The sequence below is a fragment of the Rhea americana genome, unplaced genomic scaffold (genome assembly GCF_003343005.1).
Source record: "Rhea americana isolate MKP2758 unplaced genomic scaffold, rheAme1 scaffold_337, whole genome shotgun sequence".
Lineage (NCBI taxonomy): Eukaryota > Metazoa > Chordata > Aves > Rheiformes > Rheidae > Rhea > Rhea americana.
In genome coordinates this window covers 524,727-550,868 of record NW_028186465.1, presented here as the reverse complement: position 1 = coordinate 550,868, position 26,142 = coordinate 524,727, and the positions used below count along the sequence as shown (strand labels likewise).

Genomic DNA, 26,142 nt, shown 5'->3' with positions numbered 1-26,142 from the left:
TGTTACTGAACACACATGCTTACACTGGAKGAGAGGGGCATGGGGAGAGGGATGGRGGTGTGCTGTCAGGTGTGTGAGATATAGAAAGAATAATTGGGCATCTTGAAACAGAATGGCAGAGGGCAGTTTTAAAAATTTATTTTATTCCTCCTATTGCTCATAATTAGGAATTCCTAGGGGAGACCTCTTCATTTTGCCTGTCCATGTAATCCTCCTGCCTGTTTGAAGAATTGCTTCTTCTCGCTTGATAGGGAAATCTCTCCTCCTCTGAAGAAAGGAGAGAAAAACTGGAAAGAGAATAGTATATTCTGAAAAAGAAGCAGCATGTATTTTAGGTTATTCCCCAGTGTCTCATCATTCTCTGTCAACTTAGTGTTGTATTGACTTTTCTGACAGCCCTGCAAGGGAGTCCATGTTTTTCAAAGGAATTCATAGTTGGTGCACATTGATTCCAGTAGCATTAATTACTCATATTACAGAAATTCACGTTTTGTGGCTCTTGTTAGCCAGCCACAAGAGAGAATAAATACTGTTACCCTTTTGACCTGCGTTCGCATGCTGAAGAGACTGCATGCAAGCCAGCGTTCCTTGTCAAGCTGTTGTTTCAGCAACCAAATGTTGATTTGTGCTGTACATTGGACAAATCTATGGTATGGCTAGGTATAGTTTCATAAATGCCAGCACCATGTGCTGTTTATCAAGAATTAAAGATTGATATGTAACTAAGTAATAGATTATCTTTGTCCCTGTTTGTGACCTTTTCACATGCTTTTATACCTTTCATTGGAGGTACAATATTTGAATGAAAAATATGGTAGTTCTTCTACCATAGGCAAGGGGATTTCTTCCTGCTGTTCTTAGCCTCAATTAGTGACATTAATATCAATGCAATATGTTCTGGTTACTGCTGAGATGAATGATCATTGTTCACTGTTAAGAGTTTGAAAATAATTAATCTGAAGATAATGAGTGCTGAATTCCCTCATCCAAGAGGGAAGGTTTTGTCATCCTCATGCGGGAACTTCTCTTAGAGTATTAAATCAACATTACTGATTGTCCTCTAATTCAAATGGCTATTTAAAATTGCTCTAAAACATCATTCTGGCTTCAGTGATTTATTTTTCCAAATATCTCTTTTAAGCCTCGTTTGCATTGTCCAACATGTTGTTTTCCTAGGATTTTTTCCTTAGGTAAGTACAGTATGTACACAGAAGGAGACTGACCTTTGTGTGTTTTTACAAATTGTGTATTTGTKTACTCACATTGAATAATGAAAATGGCCTCTGTTACAGGAACCTTTCTTTTTCTGGGCACTTTCCATGATGATGCTATCCTAGATAGTAACATGTAATATTTTAAAACTGAATTATTCTTAATGTTAGAGTAAGTTAAGCCATTTCTTTATACCCAGAAAGCTTTTCTATTTGGGAGTGGAGGGGGGTGCTTGTTTAAARCAGACTTTTTTAAAGCTCGTGAAAAAACAGCTTTCCAGATTTAACAGAAGAGTCTAGGGACAAGTAGGAAATTAGTTTTGGTAGCATGCTGAGATGAAGTGGTAACTCAGATTTTGTTCCCATTTTGTCTTCGGATGCACTGCTGAGACTGGAAGTAGGATGCTGGCTGCTTAGCATTTTATTTTTCCAAATAATTCAGTTTGTTTCACTGAGCAAGTGACGTTTATCCAGCCAAGTGTTTTTATAATCAAACCTTGGCTTTGAGACAGATTTTTCGTATGTTATCTTTAGGCTTTTTGCCATGATCCAGGTGTCCAGTCACAAGTATTTTTAAAGAAATTCTGTAGCTATGTTACAATCTACAAGGACAGTTGAAGGAAACTATTTTCTCTCTTCATTGGTGTTATACTATGTACATGATGCACTGCCTTAACATGTCTGCTAGAGCCTTTGAAATACTTGCACACATGAACAACATATTTAATGTGATATTGAGTCTCCTGCCTTACCTGTCACACTTCAAGAGCCCAACCAGAACTGCTACAGTGTTTTGGTCTGATCAGTTTTGCTTGTGTAGTGAGCTTTCTTTGACTTCTGTGAAATAATGTTTATTAGTTTTTAAAGTAATATTGGTGGGAAGAAGAGGATGCTGAATTATACTGCAAATGCATTTTGGAGAGAGGTTATGAAGTAATAAACACTATCTTGTCAGAACACTCTCAAGCAATCAAACTGTTCCAAGTTTGGGGGCAAAAACAAGTCCTTCCTCATAGATCTTCACAGGCTAGTTAGTTTTGCTTAGAAATAAGAGTTACAACTTTGTTTTGTGCACTTTTTGCACTTTTTCGTGTTTGCATGTTAAGATAATTGGAAAGGATTAGTACYTTTAAAAATTGTTCCATCTTATATAAGATGGGTTTCTGGAAACATTTGCTCTTTTCTGATACTGAAATAGAGCTGTTTAATGGTTGTTCTCATAATAGCTTGTATATGCTAATACTCAATTTTATCTCTAACTCAACATCTCTAACTTTTTCTCCTTTGTATGCAGATCATCCACCAATACTAAAGGTTGATGACAGGCAACGGCTTGCTAGGGAACGGAGAGAAAAACGAGAAAAACAATTAGGTAAGAGCTACTCTATATTGCGTGTGGTTGCAGAGGGGTTTTTTTTGTTTGTTTGTTTGTTTTTATTTCTTTTTTTAATGCATGCAGTGTGAGTTTTTTGCCAGTTTGCTTTTAGTAGCGTTTCACACACTGATTTCGCTAAATATGCAGTAGTGTCATTTTAGCTGTTTAGCTCTTTCATCTTTAAACTAGAGCTTTTAATTCATACACGTCCTGAGATTTATCGTTACTAAACTTGTTATGTACCTATTACTCATCTTTATGAAATTGATTGAAAAAGTGATTAATTTCTGAAATCATACAAGGAACCTTAACATAAAYGGGATTCTCCAGTTTAAACAACCAATTAAGGTTAGAGTTGTTAATATGTTGAATAAATCCTCTATTGCCATAAAACAGGATCGCAAAACATGCTGCCAATGTACAATTTGAGTTTTTCTCTATAATGTTGGGACTTTTAGTCAGGTAAATTTTTTAGCAGATGTCAAATAGATGTGCTCACTCTCCTATAAAAGTGARTGTGTCACCTGTGCATGAACGTGCATAGTATTATCCAAGTGAATTCTTAGGTGAAGGTTACTTAATAAGTTTATTAACAGTTACCTTGTGATGGATGCTACACTGAGCAGTGTGATAGTTGAAGGACTGTAGAATTATGTAAAAAGCAAAATCACTATGGATACCAGATACCGAATCCTGGCAATGTTATTTTGGCCTACTGCATGTCGTCAAGCTTGTTCTGACCTTCCTTCTACCTAGTCCTGCAGTGCTTCTGGCTTCCCGAGTGTAAAGAGGGACAGGGTCACTTGCTGACCTCRTCCTCTAAGCAGGGCACTTTTTCCCCAGCAGAGTCTCAGAGAGAAAAATACATGGAGTAAGTCTTGGTAATCTGTCAGTCAGAAATAAAGATTTTGAAGTTCTTGCTGCCTTGGTAACAATGATGCCGGTAGMGACTGAGGAGCAAAAGACTTGGTGAGGGAAGAGAAACACCTTAATTCACAGTCCTTTCCTGGAGTCTTTCCTAAAAGGTGTAACACTGATACATGGTGCTAGCAGGACATTTTTTAAAAAAATCCTATCATAAAAGTTCAGATGGTCATGGCCTTTGAAAGTATTTAGGTTTGACTTCAAATGCGATATGTCATGTTTTTGTTTACTTGAATGAAATTACTAATCTTGCTTGAAAATCTAGAGGGTGTAAGTAAACTCATTAGATTCATGCAAAATAATTTCTGCTCTCGTTCAAATGACTTTTGCATCCCACGAAATTCCAAGTGACTAGATTTTTTTTTTTCARTGAAACATATATAGAAGGGGAAACTTAGTTGTGCTTGAAATATTATTGCCATTAGTTTGTGTGGGAGGTTTTTTAGTTCAGGAGAAAGTTACTAATCTTTGGAGTGTTTTGGTTGATACATCTGAAAAATTAGGCCTTTCATATCTGCAAAGAAATTTAAGTATACAGAGTCTGAATGTCTAAGTCTAGATAGAACAGRGAACTGACAGTCATTCACTCAGCTTTACTTCTTACAGTCTGTGTGCAAGGATTCAAAATGATGTGTTCACCATGAGTATTGTTTTTCCACAATTTAGTGAAGCACTCCTTTCCTTCTCCATCTCCTCCTCTCTCCACAAAAAATACTTTAATTTTCAGTGTCACTGCATGCCTTCATTTCTTACTATCTTTGAGAGTTAAAGATCTTCAAGAGCCAGACCTTAGCCTGAGATAGCCCAAGAGCTAGTTAGCCAACAGCTGTTAACACTTGATCTTCATCAYTGGCATCCCAGACAGGATCAGAAGACCACATAGCTTAGTCAAGAAGTATGTACTTCTGTACACAGGCAGCAGGAGACACAGAAGAAGAGTCAAGGTGTTGGCTTCAAACAGGAATTTTGTTACAGGGATTAACCAATACCAGTGCTGTGTCACATAATTTACAAATGCAATTGCAGAACTGGACGAGGGTTAGTGTATCTCACCTTCTGCACACTACTGGCCTAGTGGTTGGTGACTGAGTCACTAAAAGACAAAAGGAACAATAATAATTGTAGTGCAGACACCAAGTTGATATGTAGTGGTGGTTCCCATGCTATCTGACACCAAAGGGCGTTTGGTTTTTTTCTCTTCATTTTGAGTTAAATCAAGTAGATGCCATCAATGTGCCATTGCTTTCTGTTTACTGACTTTGCATTGCTTTGGTGGCAGACAAGCAGGTGCCTGTAAGCAAGATTCAGCAGAACATAAGCCTCAGAAGACTTGTTCTGCTTCAGTTTAGCAGTAGCCTTGTCCTCTGGCTGGACAATTACACTGCAGTCTCTTGTGCAGAAGTGGCTTGCCCTCTAGGTTTTTGGTTGAAGATCTTACACAGCTCATGGTAATGCTAGAAGATGGTGTTTGCTTTGCAGACTGTGGTCACTTTTTATCTACTGGAGAGATGTTTTATCAATTGCTTGACCTTAAAATGCAGCTGCTGTTCTTGATCCTCTCTATGCTTGTGAGGAGTGGAGCCAGAGCTATTTGTGCTAGTGGATCATATTTTAACTCATTTTTTTTTTCTTGGCAGTGTCATGGTAGAGCCTTTAGATAACTAACACTGATGTAAAGGCTCTTTTTTCTTTCACTTAGTAAAGGAGAACGGTTATTGTAACTCACACAGTTTAACTGGAATAGTTCTTTTCATTTAAATCAGTAAGAATGACTAGAAACTTTATTTTGAGACTGTAGAAAATACAAAATAAAGAAAAATATGATTGGTCTGATGGACTTTAATTCTGGATATTTAGATATTTGTACTGGAGCTGTAACAAGTCTGTACTGTTTACCTTGAGTCTGCCCTCTGTTCTCTATACTAGCTTTTTTATAGAGTTTATCATGAAAATCAGTCTTCAAGATATCACATGACTTGGACTCCAGATGTCGAAAAGCCTGCCTGAAACTGTGAAATGAACTCTGAGTGTGGTCAACATCTGTGTTCCTTTAGCACAGTGGGGTTCTCTGAACCAAGCTTATCTTTGCTGAAGGCAGCTTTCTCTGAGGCTAGTGTGAGGTKATTCTGGGGTATTTTGCTCCACTATCTGCAAAACTGTTCTAGAAGTAAAATGCATTTCATTGGTCTTTCCTTCCTATTTTGCACAGTTCAGGCTGCTCTGCTAGGCAATTTCCTCTACTGTATGAAGCACTCTAACATACTTGTATCTGCATCTGATGGGAGAAGATGAGATACAAACAGGGGACAGACATTAGTCACATTGTTAATGCACTGACTTTATGGTGTTGCAGACAAATAGAATAGTTATTTGTCAGGATTTTACATTCTTAGTTGTCTTTACAAGTAATTATGTTCCTAACAAGGATTCATGTAACAACAGGGTCTTGTCTGCTCCCTTGTGTTATTTTCCCAGCAACGCATCTAGTCTGAGCAACTCCAAGATAGCTGCAAAGGAGAGGAGAAGGTGAAAGATTGCTCTAATGCTCCAGAGGAAGAGTGGGCACATTTCAAAACAGCTTCTTCTGTGAATGTGTACTAGTGTGYGTAGGGATCAAACTCGCAAAACAATTGCTATTAGACTTACTTGGGCTTTTTCAAGGCTATGGTCTTGGAAATAATAACATGACAAGTCCTTTCCCCAAACCTCTTATCTTCTGCTTAGTGTTGTGTATATGATAGATCCTGTTTCATTATGACTAGTTAATACATCTGGGGAGAACTTGAAATTTCAGATATTGTAAAGAGTCAGCTTGCCAGCAGCGTAACTGAAGATTAAGCAAACAGTTGCTTAGTAGAACAGTAAACATGCTCTCTCATTCTCTGGTGCACYGAAAGTATAAGTCATTTAAACTGGCAGAAGAAAAAGAGGCTGCTGCCCCTCTGTTATATAGCAGCAAGAGAGCACAGACAGAATATTACAATGTTAAAGTCAAGTGATGTTTGATGTGAGGGTCAGCGGGGAAATTCAAATACAACAAAATATTTTTTCCAGTCTCTACAAATTCATTAGTCATTAGGGGGAGAAAAAGCAATCCTTATATGATACAAATAGGCCTAACCATACTGAGTCAGCACAAATTATGCACATAACGATTCACTAAAGATAGCCATGTATCATGTTATTTGATCAGGTAATTGTTTTTAATGCTCAAACTTGCCAGGTACACCTTTCTCTTCTTAATAGACTGTGGCTTGAATCATTTGTGAAGGCATGTACAAATTGGAATAGAACATTTTTTTGTCTTTAAATTAAAAAACCAAAAGTCATTAAAAAAAATGAGGGGAAGAGGAGGAGAACGGTAACATCTCTGCTACAGTACTCTTYGGGAGAAGTCATTCTTCGTTCTTGTGTCAGTGCAATTTTTCCATTTGGTAGAATCCTTTAAGAGGCCCGAAGCACAGTTTAGTATGACATGCAAGAGTTACCTCTTTTGCTCTGAACACAGTATTATTTAAAGCCTTCCCCACTCCATAGTCATATGGTCTTGTATTGAAAAGCCAGCAATTTCACAGCTGAGGACAAGATAGAAGTTTTAACAGCCCCGTTCAACACGGTGTATCTCAGAGGGTCCCACTGGCAGGACTTCTGGCTTGCTCAGGGGGTAACGTGGCAAGGGGGTGGCTACTCCCCAGTGTTCCTGAACTCTGAGTTCCTAGTTATTGACAAATGAAAGTCTGTTACTGAAATGACATGACTTCTAATGAGGAATGTTTCTTTTCGAGTGTGACATAAAAGCAGCATCCAACAGTGGKATTTTTGTTTGCTTGTTCTTTAATTAAGTTGATGTGGAATTGCTTCATTCCTAAATGGGAGGATTCTGCGTGCCCCTGCAATACAAGAGTGCGTTCTGTGTTCTTGCATGAAACATTACTTTGARCTAACAAGAAAATTGGAAGTAGGGTTATGCTTTCATCTATGTATTTGTCTGTTAACATTATGATTTAGAACCTGTCTCTTGAGATTTGTGTTCCAGTACAGCAAAGCAATGATTTCTACTGTGGCACGCAAGCTTCTTTTATTTATTTATTTTTTAGTGCAGATCCTGGATAATCAGTCACTCATGTCATGTGAACCGTAGCAAAGAAGTGGCTAAACTGTCCATCTTCAACAAATACCAAGTTGCATAATGTTGTTACATAAATGTGTTTGTCTCTCACTAAAAACTGGAGTTAGGATTATATTAATCCTGTGGCAATAGCTTTGAAAGAGTAAATGAAGGAAAGATTTAGAAGTTGGATTTAAACTTAAATTCCTCTCAAATTGTTCAGTCAAATTTAACAAAGGCTTCTTTTTAAGCAGAAGTTGGCCTTTTAGTCCTGAAAATAAGTTATGTTTTGCTCAAAAAAYCCACAAAACGACCTCAGTGTTTAGGTCTGGAAGTGTAGAGATGGTAGTAATCTGTAGCAATTTTGTTTTGTGCTTTTAGCAACTTGAATCACACAAGGTCACCTTATCTCTGTCTTCTCATGAAAATCAATCCAAGTCGTTCACCTCCTTGCACTGACATCATTTGGAGTAGCAGTTTAGTTGCTAGTATGTTTCTTTATTGGTGTAATACCCTGATGTTCCAGGAGTGTTGTTTTAAGACCTATTTTTCCTTCTTCTGTTATTTCTACACTTTAACTTTTTTTTGTTTGTTTGTTTGTTTGTTTTTGGACATGTTCTGCTTTTTACTGTGATGGATGTAGCTTTCGTTGTGGTACAGTGGTTGGGCATGTGCTCTGCTCTCTGAGAATTTGCTTGCACCCAGCAGTGGCATTTTAGCACTGTTACTTTACTTAACCCATTTGGGTGTCTAAATCACCTCTTCTTTTCAACAGTTGGAGTATCCTAGAAGTATTAAGTTTGATTCCATTTGAATCTTTAGGATAAGATTGCTGTTATTTCTGTTGTATAGATATGTATCTATGTGGTGGAACTATGAGTATCTGCTGTTTCTTGAGGGTCAAGTTACGCTGCCTAATGAAAATGAATAAAAAAGCTACTATAAAAGTGCCACTTTCACTTMAGTATGTTTTCATCTAGTTTTGGAACTTAGTTTAGAAAATGGGGTAGGCATGCTGGGGCATGTGTGCTATTKCAGTCATGCTAACCACCCTGTCAGGAAGAGGTGACATTGCTTTTGAAGTGCTATCCCAGTACTTCTGAAAGATGATTTTTTTYCCTCTAGGTATGATTCATGTTTTCTATGATTAATATATTTTTATCAGCTTCTTTTTTTTTTTCCTTTTTTTTAGCCTTACTCTCTCTTTTAGACTTGACTCTTCATGTAGGCAGAAATAAAAATAATTGTTTAGCAGCCATACTTCAGTTTTGATTATTTCCCTGACCATTTAGTAGTGTGTTTGCATTACTTACTGATGTATGTGTACAGACCTTTAAAGGRTTATTAGGAAAATATTTGCTTAATTCAATAGATAATGCTTCCATTTGGTCCTGTCATCTGTTGTGACACTTGTTCTTTAGTAATCATGTTTCCATTCTGTGCTGTTCCTGCTGGTGCTTTTTCTTCACAGTGTATATGCATAAAATTAACATTTATCCTTTAAAATAAGAAAATATTTCAGAATATCAAATCTCTCTGTGTGAGACCAATCCTCTTCGGTCATGCAAGATGGGAGTCTCAGGAGSGACTGTGGTAGGTGAAGGCACAGGTGCCAAATGGGGCTGTTCTTAGAGGATAAAAGGAAGACAGCAGTCACACTTCCCTGGGCTCCAGCTCATACTGCACAGCCTCATCAAACTGAAAAGTTTAAAAGCTAATGCTTTTTCAGTTGGCACCTTTGCCTTCAGCTTTGCTGTGTTGGCTGCACCTATTCTAGGAAACCAAACAGTGCCGGAGCACGTTCGTTGGCACTGCAACTCAGTTCTTCTTGCTTTTGCACTGTTACGATGGTGTCTGTCATGGTTTTGGCTCCAGTCAAATAGCCCTCTCCTAGCTGGTTTCTGGGCAGGGTTTGAGAACTGGCAGAGGAAGCCTCTKGGTTATTCCTAACATATTATTTGAGTGCTGCCACTGTTCTGGAAGGTAAAAATACAGTAATACAGATGCAAGCCATTACATGCCAGTTGGTTTCTGGGCACATTTGATTTACTAATGTAGACGTGGTTCTCAGTAATTGGGAAGAAAAATCAAAATATATGTTCCACATGGAATTTACCTGGATTTAAAATTATTCTTAGTTCAAGAAACCTTAGATAGTGGTATAGCAAAAAGGAAGAATGGGGTTCTTTGTGTTTGTTTTTACTTTGTAGTATCTCTGTCCCTGAAATTTGAGCAAACAGTTCTGAAGTCTTACATATCTGCATATTTGAATTACGCTAATCTTGCCTGAACCCTGTTTTATCACAACTACAACCCTTCTGGACAAGGACACTTGGCTGGATTTGTTTCTGACATTGGGAACAGAAGATGAAAGTAATGCCATCTGACTTAACTCATTTTCTTTAATGAAAAGTTATTAATCATAGCTTTTAGACTATGTGTCTAAGTTTCAGATTAGTTAGATCTCTAAGCATTAAAGTAATATTTAAATGATCACATTAGGACATGTGATTCTCTCCCATCTGCAAATTATCATTGGCAAAATATCTCATAATAAAAATTACAAATAAACTTTCTGTGAATTCCTTTTGGCTTACCCTATTCTTTGACAGTGGGAGACAGAGCTTTCTGGTTGTACGGATACTGGAGAAGCCTCCCAGAAACTGTGAGTTGGTGACATTAACAAATGAATCATTGTGGGATGTCCTCAGAGAAATGAAGAGTGCCAGAAGGATTTATAAKACAAGAAAAAAAAATTTAAGAAAATTAATTTAAAATTTTCTGTGCTCTGTGTCCCTCAGAGCTGACTTACGAATCTGACATTAACTCAGCTTTAATTAATAGCTCTGAAGTTCACCTTTTAATTCATTCAGTCAGCCATTTCTGTGGGCTGATACAATGTTCCCATTTTTAGGTACAGTTAAAGCATCACTGATCCATTTTGCTGCTGATGCAGCAAGGAGATGATCACAGTCTCAGACAGTGCAGAGCTGGCAGTGAGGAAAGGTGAAACTGGTCAGAAGAGAAAGCTATTGCTAAGGTCAGTGCTGTGAAGTCAGAACAGACAGAAGTCTGGAAAACTGATGAAGACTCTGTGCTCACTGGTCAGGTAACCTGTATGTCCAAGGTGGATGCAAAAAGGAAAATGAGAAACAGCAGAGCTAGGCTGCTTGGTCCCTCTATAGACAGTAAATCAGAGGATAAAGGGCTCAAGCAAAAGGTAACAGAAGGGGGGCTGGAGGACTCCCCTTGCTTTGCGCAGGTGTATAGCTTTGGCACCTCTCTGCTCACAACCTGTCTAAAGGCCCTGCAACAGGCCTGCTGTCAGTGCACTGGAAGCTAGATTAGCAGGAGGAAAGCCAACAAAATGATTTCCACAAAAGAAATGTACAYGGCCTGGAACTGACTGAACATCTCCTATGTTATATTAGTTAATTCTAGTTTAAAATTACCTGGTTACAAGTCTTGCATGTCTGTTAGTATTGGAATGTTTCTTGACTGAGCTTGTTTTTTCTTTTGCTCTGTTGTTCAGTAACTTCAGGGTAAGGTGCCAGAAGTATAGCCTAATTATGTTCCCTTGTAGTCTAATCCAGCAATACTGGCTTGTAAACTAGCAGAAGATATTAGTGTCCAGGCTTCACTTTCTAAATCTTGTTTTTAATGATGTAATTTTGTGTCCTTTTATCATACAAATGTTCTTTCTAACTTACCTAATTATTTAGCACAATCCATAAAACAAGAATCTGCTTGTCTCTTTGGTATTTTTCCAGCTTTAATGCAAATGTTTCTCTGCTGCTTAAGGTTTCAGCAGGTACTATTGGATGAATGAGGATCAAGCTTCCTTTAAATGATTCTTCCCTGTTGTCAGGCAGTGTGTGATAATACAAGAGAGAAATGTCATGGAGTTGTTAAGGCTTAGCCCCAAGGAGAAGCCTTTTCTTTGAACTGTGTCCCTTACCAGAGTCCAGGTAACTCAGCACTTAGCATAGCTCCTAGCAGGTCCTGGAGCACCAACCATAAAGATGCCATTTTCCCCCTCCACATCTTGCAGGTCGTCTGCTCTTCCAAATTGATTGGAGGTTTTCTATTTCTTGCAGGCCCATCTGCTTCCCTCTCAGAGCAAGAAATTTAATGTAGATGTTTCTATCTATGAAATGCGGCTTGGAGTGCTTCTAGATGCACACCCGTGCATCCAGAATAGGTCTGGATAACCCTAATTTTTACCCTAGAGTAGACTTCCCCCCAGTTTTAAATTTTTTTTTAAACTAATGTATTTTCCTTATCCTTGAAGATACTGTATATCTCTGGATACTAATTTATATCACTTTGTATACCTACCTTGTAGATGGCAAACACTGAGCCTTATGGTCCTGCAAAAAGGTCTGTAATGCATCCAGGAAACAATAAAAACAGTGGGAATATGTTGTTCTTGTCCCAATTAGAGATGATGTAGGTACTAATACTGCTTTAAAAAAAAAGAAAAGAAAAGAAAAAGAAAGAAAAAAGGGAAGAATTGATTCCATGTCTGTGGAAAAAAGTTAAATTCATGAAAGGAGGTGTTACACTTTCGCTCAGAAAATGAGTATATTAAATTATAAATCATACTTGTATGTATCAGTGACAAGTTTAATAAACAGTTCATCCAAGCAAAAAATTAGTAGCTGCCGTATGTTAACAGATGGGTATAAATTTTCTGTAGCCTTTTACCTGTAATTCATAGATGATAGATTTAAAACTGATTTTAAATGCAAATATAAAAGCTACCTCTTTCTATTTCTTTTGTTGTATCTTACTTTATTGCAGCCTATCAATATCATGTGTCTTGATAATCCATCACTGATGTGTGTTTCTGTTATGGAGCTGTCTTTCCTTATCAAGAAGTATGATGCTTTCTATAATCCCTTCCACTTGGGGCAGAGAGTCAAAGATTAGCATTACTATCAAAAGGTTCTATATTCTGATTGTCTGCCTAACACTGAGAGTGCATATGAATATTAACTTTTTTACATACCAAAACAAAAAAAAAAAGTTTTTTCTTGGCTTAAGTCTTGAGAAGTTCAAATTACTGTTTTCAGTACTTTTTCTGTACAACATGACAGGCTGAAGCCTACAGAAACTACCATAAATAAAATATCCCAAGAAGGTTTAGGTATTTACGTCAATGACAAAAATAATAATTCCTGTATCTTTAATGGGCAAATTTATTCCAGTGAAATAACTTTGTTTTGATTTACTTTTCTTAATTTCTCATATCCTTCAGGAAGGGCTTTGTTTTCAATAGGAAACTAAAGAGCCTTTCTATGCTGGGTTGCCATTGTAAGCAGATGCCAGGCACAAAAGATCCAGATGATCTCGGGATCTTTGGTTGTCTTTTGACTCACAGCAGTGGCTTGTTTTGATATGGTCGTGGGAGTCTGTACTTATGTGATCATTGAATAAGAGCCAACATGCTGCAGCTAGGTGGACTTTCATGAGATTTGTGCTACTGAATTCCTTAAMTTATTCGAAAGAGAACGGATGTTTTAAAGCTCCTGAAACAGAAACGTTTTGGGTAAGTTCCAGTTCTGAAGAATTACATTGTTTGGATTATTTACTTCGGTCAGGGCCTGTGCAGCAAGGTGTGTGTGCTGTGTTTCTTGCTGTTATTTGTATAGCAGCACAGTGACAAGATGCTGTAAGAGTTTAATTAGAGCATTTCCGATGCGAAGGTGGATCTAATTTAGATTGTTCCCTTATGTAACACCACATGTTTGCAATCTGTTTTCACTCAAGAATGGTTAGCTATGCTTATAACAATAAAGATCAAACTATGCAAATTTTGTGAGCAGTAAATATTCCAGACCTCTTTTGGGGAAGAGGGTAAGACATTATCTCTTCATTTTTTCAAGATCTATTTTTCTGACATCTACACATAATAAAGATTGGAAATTAAGAGTAATTGTAGTTTCTGCATATTAGAATAAAATCAGTCWGTAAAATTGTACATTTAAATAATACCTTTAAAGCGACAGAGCGTTACGGACTGTCTTTATATGTATTGTGCAAGTGTCCCTCAGAACTGGAGCAAACCCTCTAGACATTTCTGTAATAGGAATGAAATGTAACAATAGATTCGAATAGGAAACTGATCTGGAAGTGAAAAGTAGTTGTAGAAGCTTCACTGGATGTAATTATAGAGGAYGACTTGAAGGAGAGTGAATGATGACATATCCTCCGGGAATGGCATTAACAGTTACTGCAGASTAGCATTAATAAACAATTATTGGAGGAGAAAGGGAAGGATAAAACATAGTGCTGAAATGGAAGGATAATTTTTAAAAGCATTGTGTTGCTCACAGTGTATTATTAGTGAAGTTCAGTTTTATACAGTAAARTATTTTACCTAAGAGGCCCTTAAACTTAAGTTCTGACTGTCATTTTCCTTCTTCCATGTGTATGCTCATGAGTAACAGGCTCAATTTCCTGCTCTAACTGTGCCTTTTGTGGAACATCTGCTTTCCGAGGGGTGTCCAGTATTTAGTATTCCTACTCTTGATGGAGGAAACAGAATATGGAAACGTATTCTAAGCTAAGAGTATGATTTGTGAGAGGAACAGGATCATGATATCACCCAGAGCAGAACCGCGGAGTTCTCTGACGATGAGAAAAGGACTTTTGAGCTTAATTTTGAGCTTGAGGTAGCAGCTTTCATAATTTGAAATACAGAGAAGCCATATTTCATAACTTTCTTTTTGTGCATGGGCTGGGTTTATATCAGTTTGGTGTCAGAAGGTTAAATCAGCTTCACTTTTTCCTGTATTGCCTGGCTGTTGAGTTTGGCAAAGTGCTCACCTTTGCTCATCTGAAGAGCTTGGGTAAGCGGCTGCCCACAGCYCCTTTCTGACCTGAGGATCTCCCCATTTCCGAGCCCAGTAAACCCCTTCAGCGGTGTGTCTGCCTACCCATTGCCCAGGCTGACTGTTCTTCACCAGGACCCAGCTGTACCTAAGAGCATCACAAGAAAAAACAAATAGAAGTATCTGATTTTAACCAGATTGTTTCCTTGATCCATCTGGTCTCAGTCCTGCAAGCGGCATCATTGGCACAGGGCGAGTACTGCCCGACAGCCAAGAGGGAGRCAAATGCCGCTCCTTTTGGCAGTAGCCAGAGCTTTGATTAAAGTGGTTGCAAAATCTCACCAGAACAGTTATATTCAAAAATTTTTTTTTGGTGTATGTACTTTGAGTAGGGAAATCTCAAGTACCCCCATCCTGTAACAGTCAGTATTGATTTCCTCCAAAGTTTTAATCAAAGATTCAAGACAAGGAGCAAGTTCATATGAAATATTTGCAGTACACAGGGTTTGCACATTCAAAACTTTAATGATATTCTTTATTCCATATTCCTTTTGCAATCTYTTTTACAATCTTGTTTTAAATCTTTCTTTGTTTTTAGGTGATGTTAAATATGTTAGCTTTTTTGAAAAAGCATAGTCAGTTGAAATGAACTGGGATTGCTGCTTTTAAAGATTTTTATCCTCTTTTCTGAAGAAGATGGTAAATGCACCAACAAGTAAGTGGAAAAAAAACAGTTCAGATCACTGATGCAACTGTCTGTTCTTGGACTAACTCTTTTATGCAGTCCAACTATGCAGCAGTTAATAGGAAGAGCAAGCTTTTGCAGAAATCTCTATTTTTTTTGCGACAGGCTGACAGCGGATCTGACAAAGACATTGGTTAGCTAAGTCAGACTGCTAAGCAAAAGGCAGAGACCAAAAGAAAAGACAGGACAGCAGAGGTGACATGTCTTACGCTTCGATGATTCAGGTTATGGCCAAAACTCTCTCTCTTTTTTTTTTAAAAAAAAAAAAAAAAAAAAAAAAAAAAGTAGTGTCCTATTGGAGCTTGTATTCTTGGTTCAGTCTTGTCTGGCCCTGGGCAATAGAAAAACAGTGTCATGAGGGATCACGTAGTCCTAGGAAGGGTAAACCATAATGACAGAGCCATCTCTTTGTCCATCTACTCTCTTGGTGAGCTGTAAGCTCCCAAGAAAGGGCAGCGGACACATCTTTACTTTTGGTTTACAGATTAGCCTCGTGTTTGGAACATCAGTTTTGGCTGGCTGATTTCTGATTCATTTCTGTTCTCTGAATATTTGAGGTATGACCTTAACTAGTTGGCCACTAGTTGGCTCTTTATCTTAATTAGGCTTTTCTGTCTTTGATCTCCAATGACTTATTATACGTGGCTGTATGCTTCCTACAAGATCTTACAGTTGTCCCAGCACAGTGTGGCTGAGGTGGTGCTTTGGCTTTCCTGAGCACACATCAGTACCTGGGCCAAAGGAAGGTAGCAGCCCTGCACGTGACTTTTTCTAGTCTTTTTTTCTAGGGCATTATTTTAAAGCAAGTGTTAACAATTATTTTCCTGTAGTTTTTCATGATTCTTTACTGTTGGGGTGGGGTTTCAAAAAAAAGTGTGTTTGCTTAGTAGGTACTATCCTGTGATGAGAACTGTATGGTAAAAGAAAATTTGTTAAAAACACTCAAATTAATAAAAATCTGATAGGTTATCTGCTAGTCTTCTCCATATTGGCCTATACTAAGACCACTAACCTTAGGTGAAAGGTTGATTTAAAAACCCCCACCTCAAGAATGTAAGTGACATTTGCTCCATTCAGCTGCTTATAAGCTTAAAAGAATCCTTCTGTTTCTTTGTCAGCTTTTGCCGAGAACATTTTGTTATGTCACGTCACAAGGCTTTAGTGTAGAAGGAACCTTTGCAGGTTTCAGTTGTTCTAGAAGCTGCTTTTCTGCTTTCTTTTTTAGTTCTGCTTCCTCCTTCAAATCACTTAACAAATTATTGTAACAAAATCCTTCTTTTCTATTGACTCTTCAATTATTTTCCATGTATAGGTGTTGCTTTTTTTCCGTCCTATTGTTAATAATTAAGCAGCTGTAGTGTTCCTTGTAGCTGTAATTATTCCAGTTATGTTTCATCATTGAATTTCGTGCAGCCATCTTGCTGATCTTTCACTCATCTTGGCGAGAGGTGGTTTTTTGATTGTGGCTGTTGAGCAAAGCTCTCTTTGCTGGTTAGCATCCTATGGCAAAGCTAACAATGTTGTCTGCTCAGCAAAATGTTTGACATCTGAAGTGGATAGAGCAGTTTTCTTGAGGCAGAGAGCCTAAATATGAACTGTTTTACTTTGTTCCCTAAACCTTATGTACTTATGTACTGTCTCCCAAAAACCTTTACCAATCTAAGCTCTTTATCAGATTTGTTCAAGTAGGCAGGAAAATGCAAAAGAGGACTTGGAGAAGATGCATTATAAGGGATCAAAAATTGTGATTTCTGCTTTGAACACCTGGAAGCATTTAAGGTTTTGTTTGCTTTTGGGTCTGTGATTGTGTCTAACAGAAATCTCTACTAATTGGAGGCTGGTTGCTGTTCTAGAGTATGGGATTATAGCAGTACGCTCTACTTCAGATGGAATTTAAAAAATACTGTTTCAAACTTGGGTAGAGAACTTCCTTACTTTCCTGGCATTGAATATTAGAAGTTTTTCTGATAACTTTGCCAGCTGGTTCCCTGTTGTTGCTGCAGTGTTACCAATGAGCTCTCTAAGGTCTTCTCATGTGGTTCTCGGTGAGATTTGTCTCATGACCTTCACATATATCTCTTCCTGCACTCCTGTGTGTTAAGTCTTGAAGATTCTGAGATATGTGGTTTGTATTTTTAAAAGTAAGTAATAGGGTGTTTTTTAGAAGACAGATTTCTGACACCTGAAGTTTTCAAGACAGCAATAAGGAGAGGTCCAGTCTATCATCTGTAAAAAGTTTAACATGGACTGTAGTTTGAGCCTGTGTCCCAGGTAAGACCTTCAGAATATTCAGGAAGCAAATTTTGTCTTGCATATTTGGTTAGCTTTTATGAAGTAAAATATTGAGACCTCTACAGCAGTGGAAGTGTATAACAAATTAAAGTTCACCCTCAGTCCGACTTTTTTGATGGCTAATTTGTTTCCTTCTGGCCCACTAATGGTACAGTCAAGGCCCTAGGATTGTCATCCCAGCCACTTCTGTCATGTTAGGAATCTGCTCTGATCATTATGTATACCTCTAATATAGCTGTGATAAAAAGGAGAGTTTACCTTTCTTTTTACGTTGAGTGATTGAGGATGGTTATCATGGCTTGCACGATGGAAATGCATTCATCTCTCTCAAATGAAGTACCTAAATGTTATAAAACAACACTGAATCCTTTCTTCCCTATAGAAGCTGTATTCTCAAATAATTTGACTATTTCTACGTAATTTTCAGTAATTAAATTGAGTTAGAGATGAATTAGTGTGACATGAATTAGTGTGACATGAAGTTTGAACACATGGAGAGATTAGCATCTTCTGTGTATCTTAAGAAAATGAGTACAAAAGTTTTTTAGTACAAAAAGGTTTTCCAGATTGTATTAAGAATTTCATCAAACAGAGCATGTTTATGCTTTACTTCTGACTTTTCTTATAGCTGCAAGAGAATCCATCTGGTTGGAAAGAGAAGAGAGAGCACGGCAACATTATGAAAAACACTTAGAGGAACGCAAAAAGAAACTAGAAGAACAGAGATTAAAGGAAGAGAGAAGGCGAGCTGCTGTAGAGGAAAAGCGAAGGCAGAGAATAGAAGAAGATAAGGTACGAAAAATTTGTTGGCTTGCTTTTACTGTAAGATATGGTAGCTTCAAATTTACATCTCTGTTGGGAACTTTTCATTTGAAAGTCATGRTCAGTATAAGAGAGCACGGAAGAGGATTTTGAGCTCTACCTGCACAGATACTTCTCAAAGTGCCCTCTACAAATTTAATACAGCTAAGCCGAACAGATCGGGGTTACAGTGTATGGYGCAGCTCAAACTTGCACAGAAGTGTAGAAACAAAGTGGGTGGTTCCTTTTTGGTCTACTGTAGATCGCTAGCCATCCAGCGTAAGGGGAGCTGAATACTAGCTGTCCTCAAACAAAACCTTGAAGAAAGTGAGGAATTGTATTGAATACACCTCTGGCTAAATTGTCTCAGCTGAACTGGTAACTATTTGCTGTGTGATCCTGGGTAAGTCGCCTCATCCTTGTGTCTTTATTTTTTTCTTTCTTTTTTTTTCACTCATGACTTATCACTTTAGTAGGTGGGAGATGCAAGGTGATAAATAGTCCTGTTGCTTGTCTGTGCAGTGCTTACCAAAACAGGGCTACTGTTTTTCTTTTCAGCTCTGTACAAGTCTCAGACAGATCTTTCCCTTTCAAAATTACAGTTAATGGATGAACTTACTTATGGCTTAATTGCTGCGTAAGTCCTGCTTTAAAGTTAGTGTGGTTGCATCTGAGTGTACGTCTTATTAGRCAGCTCTTAAAAGTTTGAGTACAACTTCAAGATGCCTGCTAGTTATTGTCTGTGTGGAAGGTAGCAGAGTGTGATGAGAAGGTTCATTTAAAAACCCAATAGTATCCAAACATATTATCCTGTTGTACTTAAGGAACGACATGAAGCTGTTGTACGTCGCACAATTGAAAGAAGCCAGAAGCCAAAACAAAAGCAAAACAGGTGGTCCTGGGGAGGAGCGCTACATAGCAGCATTAATAACACAGGTAAAGGAGGAAGCCTGGCTGGCTTGCCAGGTTCCCTGCCCTGCCAGTTAACTGGAATTTACTTTGCTTCTATTGGAAGGAAGGATGATGCTGTGTATGTTGGTTTAAATTCTTTGCTCTTGATCTTACTATTGCTAGCAATACCATGTTTCTGAAGTACTTGTGTAGCAAAGAGATAACAAGGAGAAATCTGAGCCAAACCAAAAACTTGTCTCAGAAGTTGATTAATTCTGTAATTCTATCTAGCTACAGCTTCTCGCTTCTGCTTCTTTGGTATTTGTGTGTATGTGCGGGTACACCTGTGCTATGTCAATTTGTCAATACAAGCTACTGTGTGCAAATGTTAAATATCATGGCTCAGGAAATACTTTCTGGTGGAAGACCAAGTATAAATACTGAGATTAAAAAAGACAGGAGGAAGAAAAATTATTTTTTGTGATAAGCTATCTTTAATACCTTACACACATATTCATGGAGACTTTTTCTCCCTAAAGGAACTTAAAGTTGGACAAAAAAAGTGAATTTTAGCTACATGCTTTTTCCCCAATTATCTTCACTAACAGAATCTGCCAATCATTAGAGTGTGTATGCCTTGTTAAATTTGACTGTAAACCAAAAGATAATTTGTGTCCTTTACTTCTTTCACCAGAAAATGGTAAAGAAATCTTCTCTTCCTACTTTAATATATATATTTCAATGCATACAGCATTTCATGAAGGATAAAAAAAAAAAAAAGGATGAGAAAAGAATTGTCTGACATCTGGTTTGTCATAARTTCAATAAACAGTTATTTTTCATTAAAGGTTATATTTATTATTTTGCTTAACTCTATATAACTTATTTTTATTTTCTTTCCTGTGAAAAATCATTGTCTTGCATTCTGTTCCTAGGTTATTTTTTTGAATCATCATTCACCTTTCTCGATTTAGCAGGCCTGGAGCACCACTTCAGATCTCTGGGTGGTGCTAGAAAACCTGGTACATGATCACTGTGGTTTGTTGATTCCTTTACCAATAGCTAGTTCTCAGAAAATGAGATCATCAGTAACTAAACCACTCTCATGTAGATGCAATGCATGCTTAACATCATGCTGATAGACTAGAACTGTTGTTAGTCCCTGATTATATTTATTTTTTAATATGGAGAGTTATTGCTGGGTGACTTCAAAGATTTGTCACATCTCACTGAAATGAAGTATAATATTCTGTCTATTGGAATTCAAGGAGATCTGATTTGATTTCCCCCTCCCCCCTTTTTTTAAGGTTTGACATACTACATATATATATGGCATTTATGTTTATTTTGCACATGACTGCAGGCACATGCAGTCAGCTGCACGTGCTGATACTTTGCTCAAGTATATTTTTATTTTTTTAGAGCAAAAAACCCARTCTCTTAGCAAGTGAATGGCATTTGGCGTATTGTATGTTCACAGCCTTTGTTCTCACATAAATCCTCATGTTGAATTCCATTCATTAAAAAATAATCTTCATACTCAGGAGAAATGTTGGCATGCCAAATAAGAGGTGACTTTCATAGTGTCATTTATCATCATGCTGTTTATGCAGCATATCCTTTACACCAAATGTAGAAGTATGGTTTGTCGTTGTCCCCTCTGTAGCCCCCTGTAATATATATGATGATGTAGGTTAGATATCAGTGATGAAAATCCCCACGTCATTCCCACAAGTGCTGTTCTAACTCAGACCTGTGATTCCACGTGAAGCCCAAGTATCCTGTCTCCAGTGCTGACTGGTGCGTGATGGTCTGCAAGATACTCATGYAGATCAGTGCAGGATAATCTCACCTGCCTACAAACATCTTATTGTTAATCTCGATATTTTGGGTTCGCCTCTTAAACCTGATTCTTAGGTTTATCCCCCTCCAGTACTCTGTTTGTGAGTATTGCAGATGTTCTTGTCATTAGTGTGATTTTCCACAGCCTAAATCACTTTATCATTAGACAAAGTGAGCAAATGACTGCCTCAGGGAGGAGACCTTTCCTTCCTCCTCTCACCCTGCCATATCCTATATGCCTCTTGTGGATCTGAGGAGAGTTCGCACACTACATTTCTGTGCAGTACAATTTTGTCTACAGCAAATACACTTTAATCCACTAGGTCACAATAGGTAAATAGAAAATTGATGTACTTCTCATAAAGAAACAGTGGAAAGTAACTTTCAGAAACAGCCTGTTTTAATGTTGGCAGTTCCCTGAGCTTGTGCCTGCTTACAAAACTGTATGTGGACATCCCTGGGGACGCACAGAGTATGAATCAGCAGAGCATTTAGGCATGTGCTTAAGCCTCACTGGATTTCAGCACACTTAAATGCTTTGCTGAGTAGGCCTGAGGTTCAGCACATGCTGAAATGTAAGGCTGAGAATTAAAAACAGAACTGACTTTCTCAATGTCTTCTGAGTGTCAGTCTTCTGAATAGAAATTTGCTAGGGAGGATATTTAATTGATATGCTTAGCTTTTTCAGCTTTTTTTTTTTTAAGAGAATGAGAATGCATACAACTTGCCTGTTCAGCTCATTCCTCAGCTGCTGCTGCTGCTAACAATTTTTACAACACACGCACATGCACGTGTGTGTGATCTATGTTCTTGAAATAACCATCACACTCTCAATAGGGTGTCGATGCTGACRCTGTAGCAAGTTGATCAGGCAAATGATGTAATGTAACCCTGTGTTCTAAAAACTGCAGCGCCTAAAAGCAAAATAGAGTCCTGTGTCACCTTTGATCCCAGTGCAAAGGGWTTTTTATGAATGACATTTCCAAGCACGTTGTTCCTTCCCTGACACATTCTGTTTTGAGATGTGAGCAAAATTTTTCTGAGATTACTGAAAGGAACATGGACATATGCTCTTGTTTACTAGTTGCCACTTCAGATCTACCATTAAGTCCTTGGATTGCAACCTGATTGAATGATGGTCAATGAACAGAGTATTTTGGACATTTGAAATTCAGATTGGACAGTGTTGTGCCCAGTCTTTGAGTCACCTGTACAATGTCTGCTGAGAAGCCCTTTCTGTTTTGAAAGTTCTCGTGATAGAGCAGAAATGACCTAGTCGTGTTTTCCTCCTGCCACTAGTGAGCTAGGACCTTGCATTACTGCATGTGGGCTGTCAATTAGCATTATCTCCATTTGTTTTAGATCCAGACAGGCGGTCTGTTTCAACAATGAACCTTTCGAAACATGTTGATCCAGTCATTAACAAGCGGCTCTCCTCCTCATCTGCAACATTACTAAATTCTCCAGACAGAGGTACAGTTTAAAAAAAAGGGGGAAAAAAAGGAAGAGCAAGAAAGAATGTTCTGTGTTGTATTGCTTTGCACATGAAACAAGCTTCTGAAGTAGTTTTCTGTACTTTAGATAAATGGGAGCGAAAAGACTTCACATGTGAAAAGTAAATGGTTGAACGTTTTTTCTGCAAGAAGAAATGTACATTTCTCATTTTTAAAACAAGAGAASTTGCCTGAAAAATCCTACTTTAGCAAATAATAAAAGCAGTGCTTCTGTCAGGTTTTTAGTAAATGAGGAACAGCTATTGAAAGAACACATCTCTCCATAATGCACGCAGTCATTTGTGACTTTTTATTTACATTAGGCCATTTTGTCATTGCCTTGCTTTTTTTCTACTTTGATAATAGTGCTTGAATGTCTAAGAGCGTGTTGCATGAAGCTTTCAAGCAGTTATTTTATTACCATTGCTGTTTTTTTTTTTTTTTTTTTTTTTAATGAAGAGGTATGGATATTTTTCATATGATGTCTGTTTATTGACTTTTTTGTATCCAGTTAATTTTCGAGGGTTACTTTATCTCAGTCTACGTTTTTAATATTTGCAAATCTGCACAAATGATAAAAAAATAAAACTTTTGTAAATTAATGTAGTTGAATTACTGCTTTTGTTTTAAAGATTTATGAGATTGAACATTGAGCTTGAAGAAATTTTATGAAAGAATGTCTTGTATAACTTTATGCAAAGAGCTTTATGGAAAAATATTCTGTAAGGACTTTTTGTCCTTTACTGAGAGTGAGGAGAAGTGCTGGCCCATTTCAAGGCAGATAAATGCCTATTTTTAAAAATTCTTAGAATGCAGCTTTGGTTTTACTGGGTAACAAATTGGTAGACTTCATTATTTGTGCATCTTAACTGATGTGCTATGCTTTATGTGCATGTTTGTATATGTGTTTCTGCTTGTTTTGACAAGCAGTGTTTTAATGCTTCATGGGTTAATCTAGTTGTAGAGGCCTTCATAACATGAGRAAAATACAGCATTATCTTAAAACACCTTTCCAAAACACCTTTTCTTTTTTTCTCTCAATATTGAAGTCCAGTCAGTTTTAATTTTATTGCTTTTTCAGGTGTGTATTTCTTTTTTTCCAGGCAGCTGCTGTTTTTTGCTAGGGAGGGTCATYTGAGGAAGTATTTTAGGGAAAAGGACAACAGCAGGCCTTAAATATGAAAGATAGTGTTTTATGGACTATAGCTCACTGTGTTACAGTTTCTTCCACCTATTTCAAATTCTGGACAAATTACATTGAGTGCTAGGCAGTGTAATGGTGGGGAGAGGGAAGGAGGAAGGAAAGAAAGTCCACATGCCAAAAGCAAAGGTATTCAATGCTTGGCATTTTCATCAAAACCAATGAAGAACTCTTCAGAAGTATATTGTTTTTCACAGTCTCAGAGATGGAAAACAAACCCAAACTGTACAAATGTCCTCTTTCAGGTTCAAAGCAWCATATAGCCAAATCTGTTGGGCACATATTGGAGGAGGATTGCTGGACTCTCCAGTGTCAAGTGCTTAAAGGGAGAGATTTCTTGTCTGCTCCCTTTCTCACTTTCCAGAGGGCACCCAGTCACGTTTTGTCCTTAATGCATATTCCTACCCACRAAGAAGGGAGCTGGCGATAAGAATGATAAGCTTATCCTAAGTGGCTTACAACTGTCATCAAGACATGATGTCTTTACCATTTGAAGGACAGGTTGTTTTTGCTGAAGACACAAGTTTTCATAAACAAATTGTCTAAAACATTGGTTAATTACTTTGGAAGTCCAGCATTGTTGTGTAGCTCTCACTGCAATTTTAAAATCAASTAAAATAGGCTTCTCACTGTACTTTTGTTAGTGGTATAAGTTGTTGAAACTTTGTAACAAAATGTGATTATCAGACCGTTCAAGTGAGGAAAGTAATACTGCAGTTGACTGATAAAATTTACTTGCTAGGTATATTATTTTAGATTAGGTAGGATATGCACACTTTCTTGGCTTTGGGAAGCAGAATTTGCACCACAATTGTGTTCCTCCTCCTCTCTGCAGTGCTTTTTCTTTCAAAACAAAAAATAGTCTTAATCACTGCACCACCTTTGTCTGCCGTCTCTGTAGAAGAAATTTAGGGCCTCTGATATTGTTTCCTGTTGAAAGAAAATCTAAATATAGAGTGGTTTTCCACTTCTCCTCCTCATTGTACGTGTGGCTCTATCTGAGCAGGCACTACTATTGTCAGTGAGAATCTGTCCTTTGTGGTGCTCATCAGGAGACCTGGTAAATCCCTGCCTCCCATCTGTTCATAGAATGAACTGGAGATGCTGTGGTGTGCTTACTCACAATTTATTTTGCTGCTGCTGCTGAGACAACTTTCTAGTGTTTAGTTTGCATATTTTGATTACAAACACAAGTAGTTGTAATCAAGTGGCTGTTGACAGCTCTTTGGCGTTGATTTTGTTTGGTGTAGGAAGAAAATAGTTGTGAGCTTTTCATTGTTTTAGGGTTTTGTTTTGTAGTCAGAAGTTGAGCAATAAAGACCTCATTTAATCTGTTCAAAGCAATCTGCTTGTAGCTAGGGGTAGGGGTGCTTCCATCAACAGCCCTATCAGGAATGTACTTCCAGTGTGGGACTGAGGAGCAAATGGCCCTAAACCCTGATAGCCTAACACAGCATGAAAACAAAAAAGATCTTTTTCCTTTCTTAAGGTGGTTTGAAGGACTAAAGCTTGAAAAYATCATCCCAAGGCTTTAAAAACAAGAAGAGCAAGGAAAGAAAGGAACTTCACTGTTTTAAAGCCACTCTTACTCTTTTGGGATACACTTAGGTTGTGTACTCAACTTGCTTTATTAGGAATTAGATGCCAAAGTTAAGCTGTTTGAAGCATTTAGGTAYTAATACTGCTGTACTTGGAATTCAGGGGGCCAAAATTTGTTTGGCTGGTCTAAGTTAATGGTGATGCTAATAACTACTAGAGTTAGTTAAAAGTGTTAAATATGGCCCTGTGCGTTTAGAGAATTTAGTAGGTGATGAACTTGATCTGCAAAGCTAAGCTGAATTTTAATATTGAGCTCTGATCTAAACCCATTTTAGARATTTAGGGATCCTTCCAGTGTAAGTTCCTGGCTAAAACCATTTTGAGCATTGCTTAAATAGAAAACAGCAGTTTTGCTGGGGTCTCCTAGCTCACTGGCACATGTTAACTAGCCTTCTTYGTCCCAGATGCTGCTCTGCTGCTGTTTCTTGGTGCTGTGGGGATGAGTTTGCTTCCAGTAGGTGATATGGATGAGGCTTCCCAGTGTTAGGGGCAAAGGGAAAAGAAGATTAAGCCATGACATAATGCCTTGTCATTTGCCCTAAAGGCAAGTGAGTGCAGTTTAGTGTTTTAAGACAACATTTTCCTAACTGTGGTCTACTGAGATTACTTGTGTTCATGACCTCATGATTCTTAATATATAGTAGTGAGTTCTTGGCCCAAAATTTCAGAAATCACTTTCCAAGGTGTGGATCTAACTTTTGCGCAGAATTCTTGTTCTTCTGATCTTTTTATTAAACTACACGATCTTTTTATTAAACTACAGTAGACACAATAAACTGCAGTACAGACTTAACCATTTTCTTGTCTGTAAGTCTCATCTTATA

General features: G+C 37.7%; 1 protein-coding gene across 3 annotated transcripts in view; it reads left to right on the top strand.

Annotated features, from left to right (window-relative positions):
* The window catches only part of MAP7 (microtubule associated protein 7), a 123,901-nt gene that overhangs the window by 70,187 nt on the left and 27,572 nt on the right, over positions 1-26,142 (top strand). For all 3 annotated transcript variants that reach the window (XM_085311273.1, XM_085311272.1, XM_085311271.1), the window contains exons 3-6: positions 2,506-2,583; positions 18,120-18,283; positions 19,117-19,228; positions 22,388-22,498. In XM_085311273.1, coding sequence (XP_085167399.1) covers positions 2,506-2,583; positions 18,120-18,283; positions 19,117-19,228; positions 22,388-22,498 — 465 coding nt within the window. The remainder of the gene's footprint in view (positions 1-2,505; positions 2,584-18,119; positions 18,284-19,116; positions 19,229-22,387; positions 22,499-26,142) is intronic.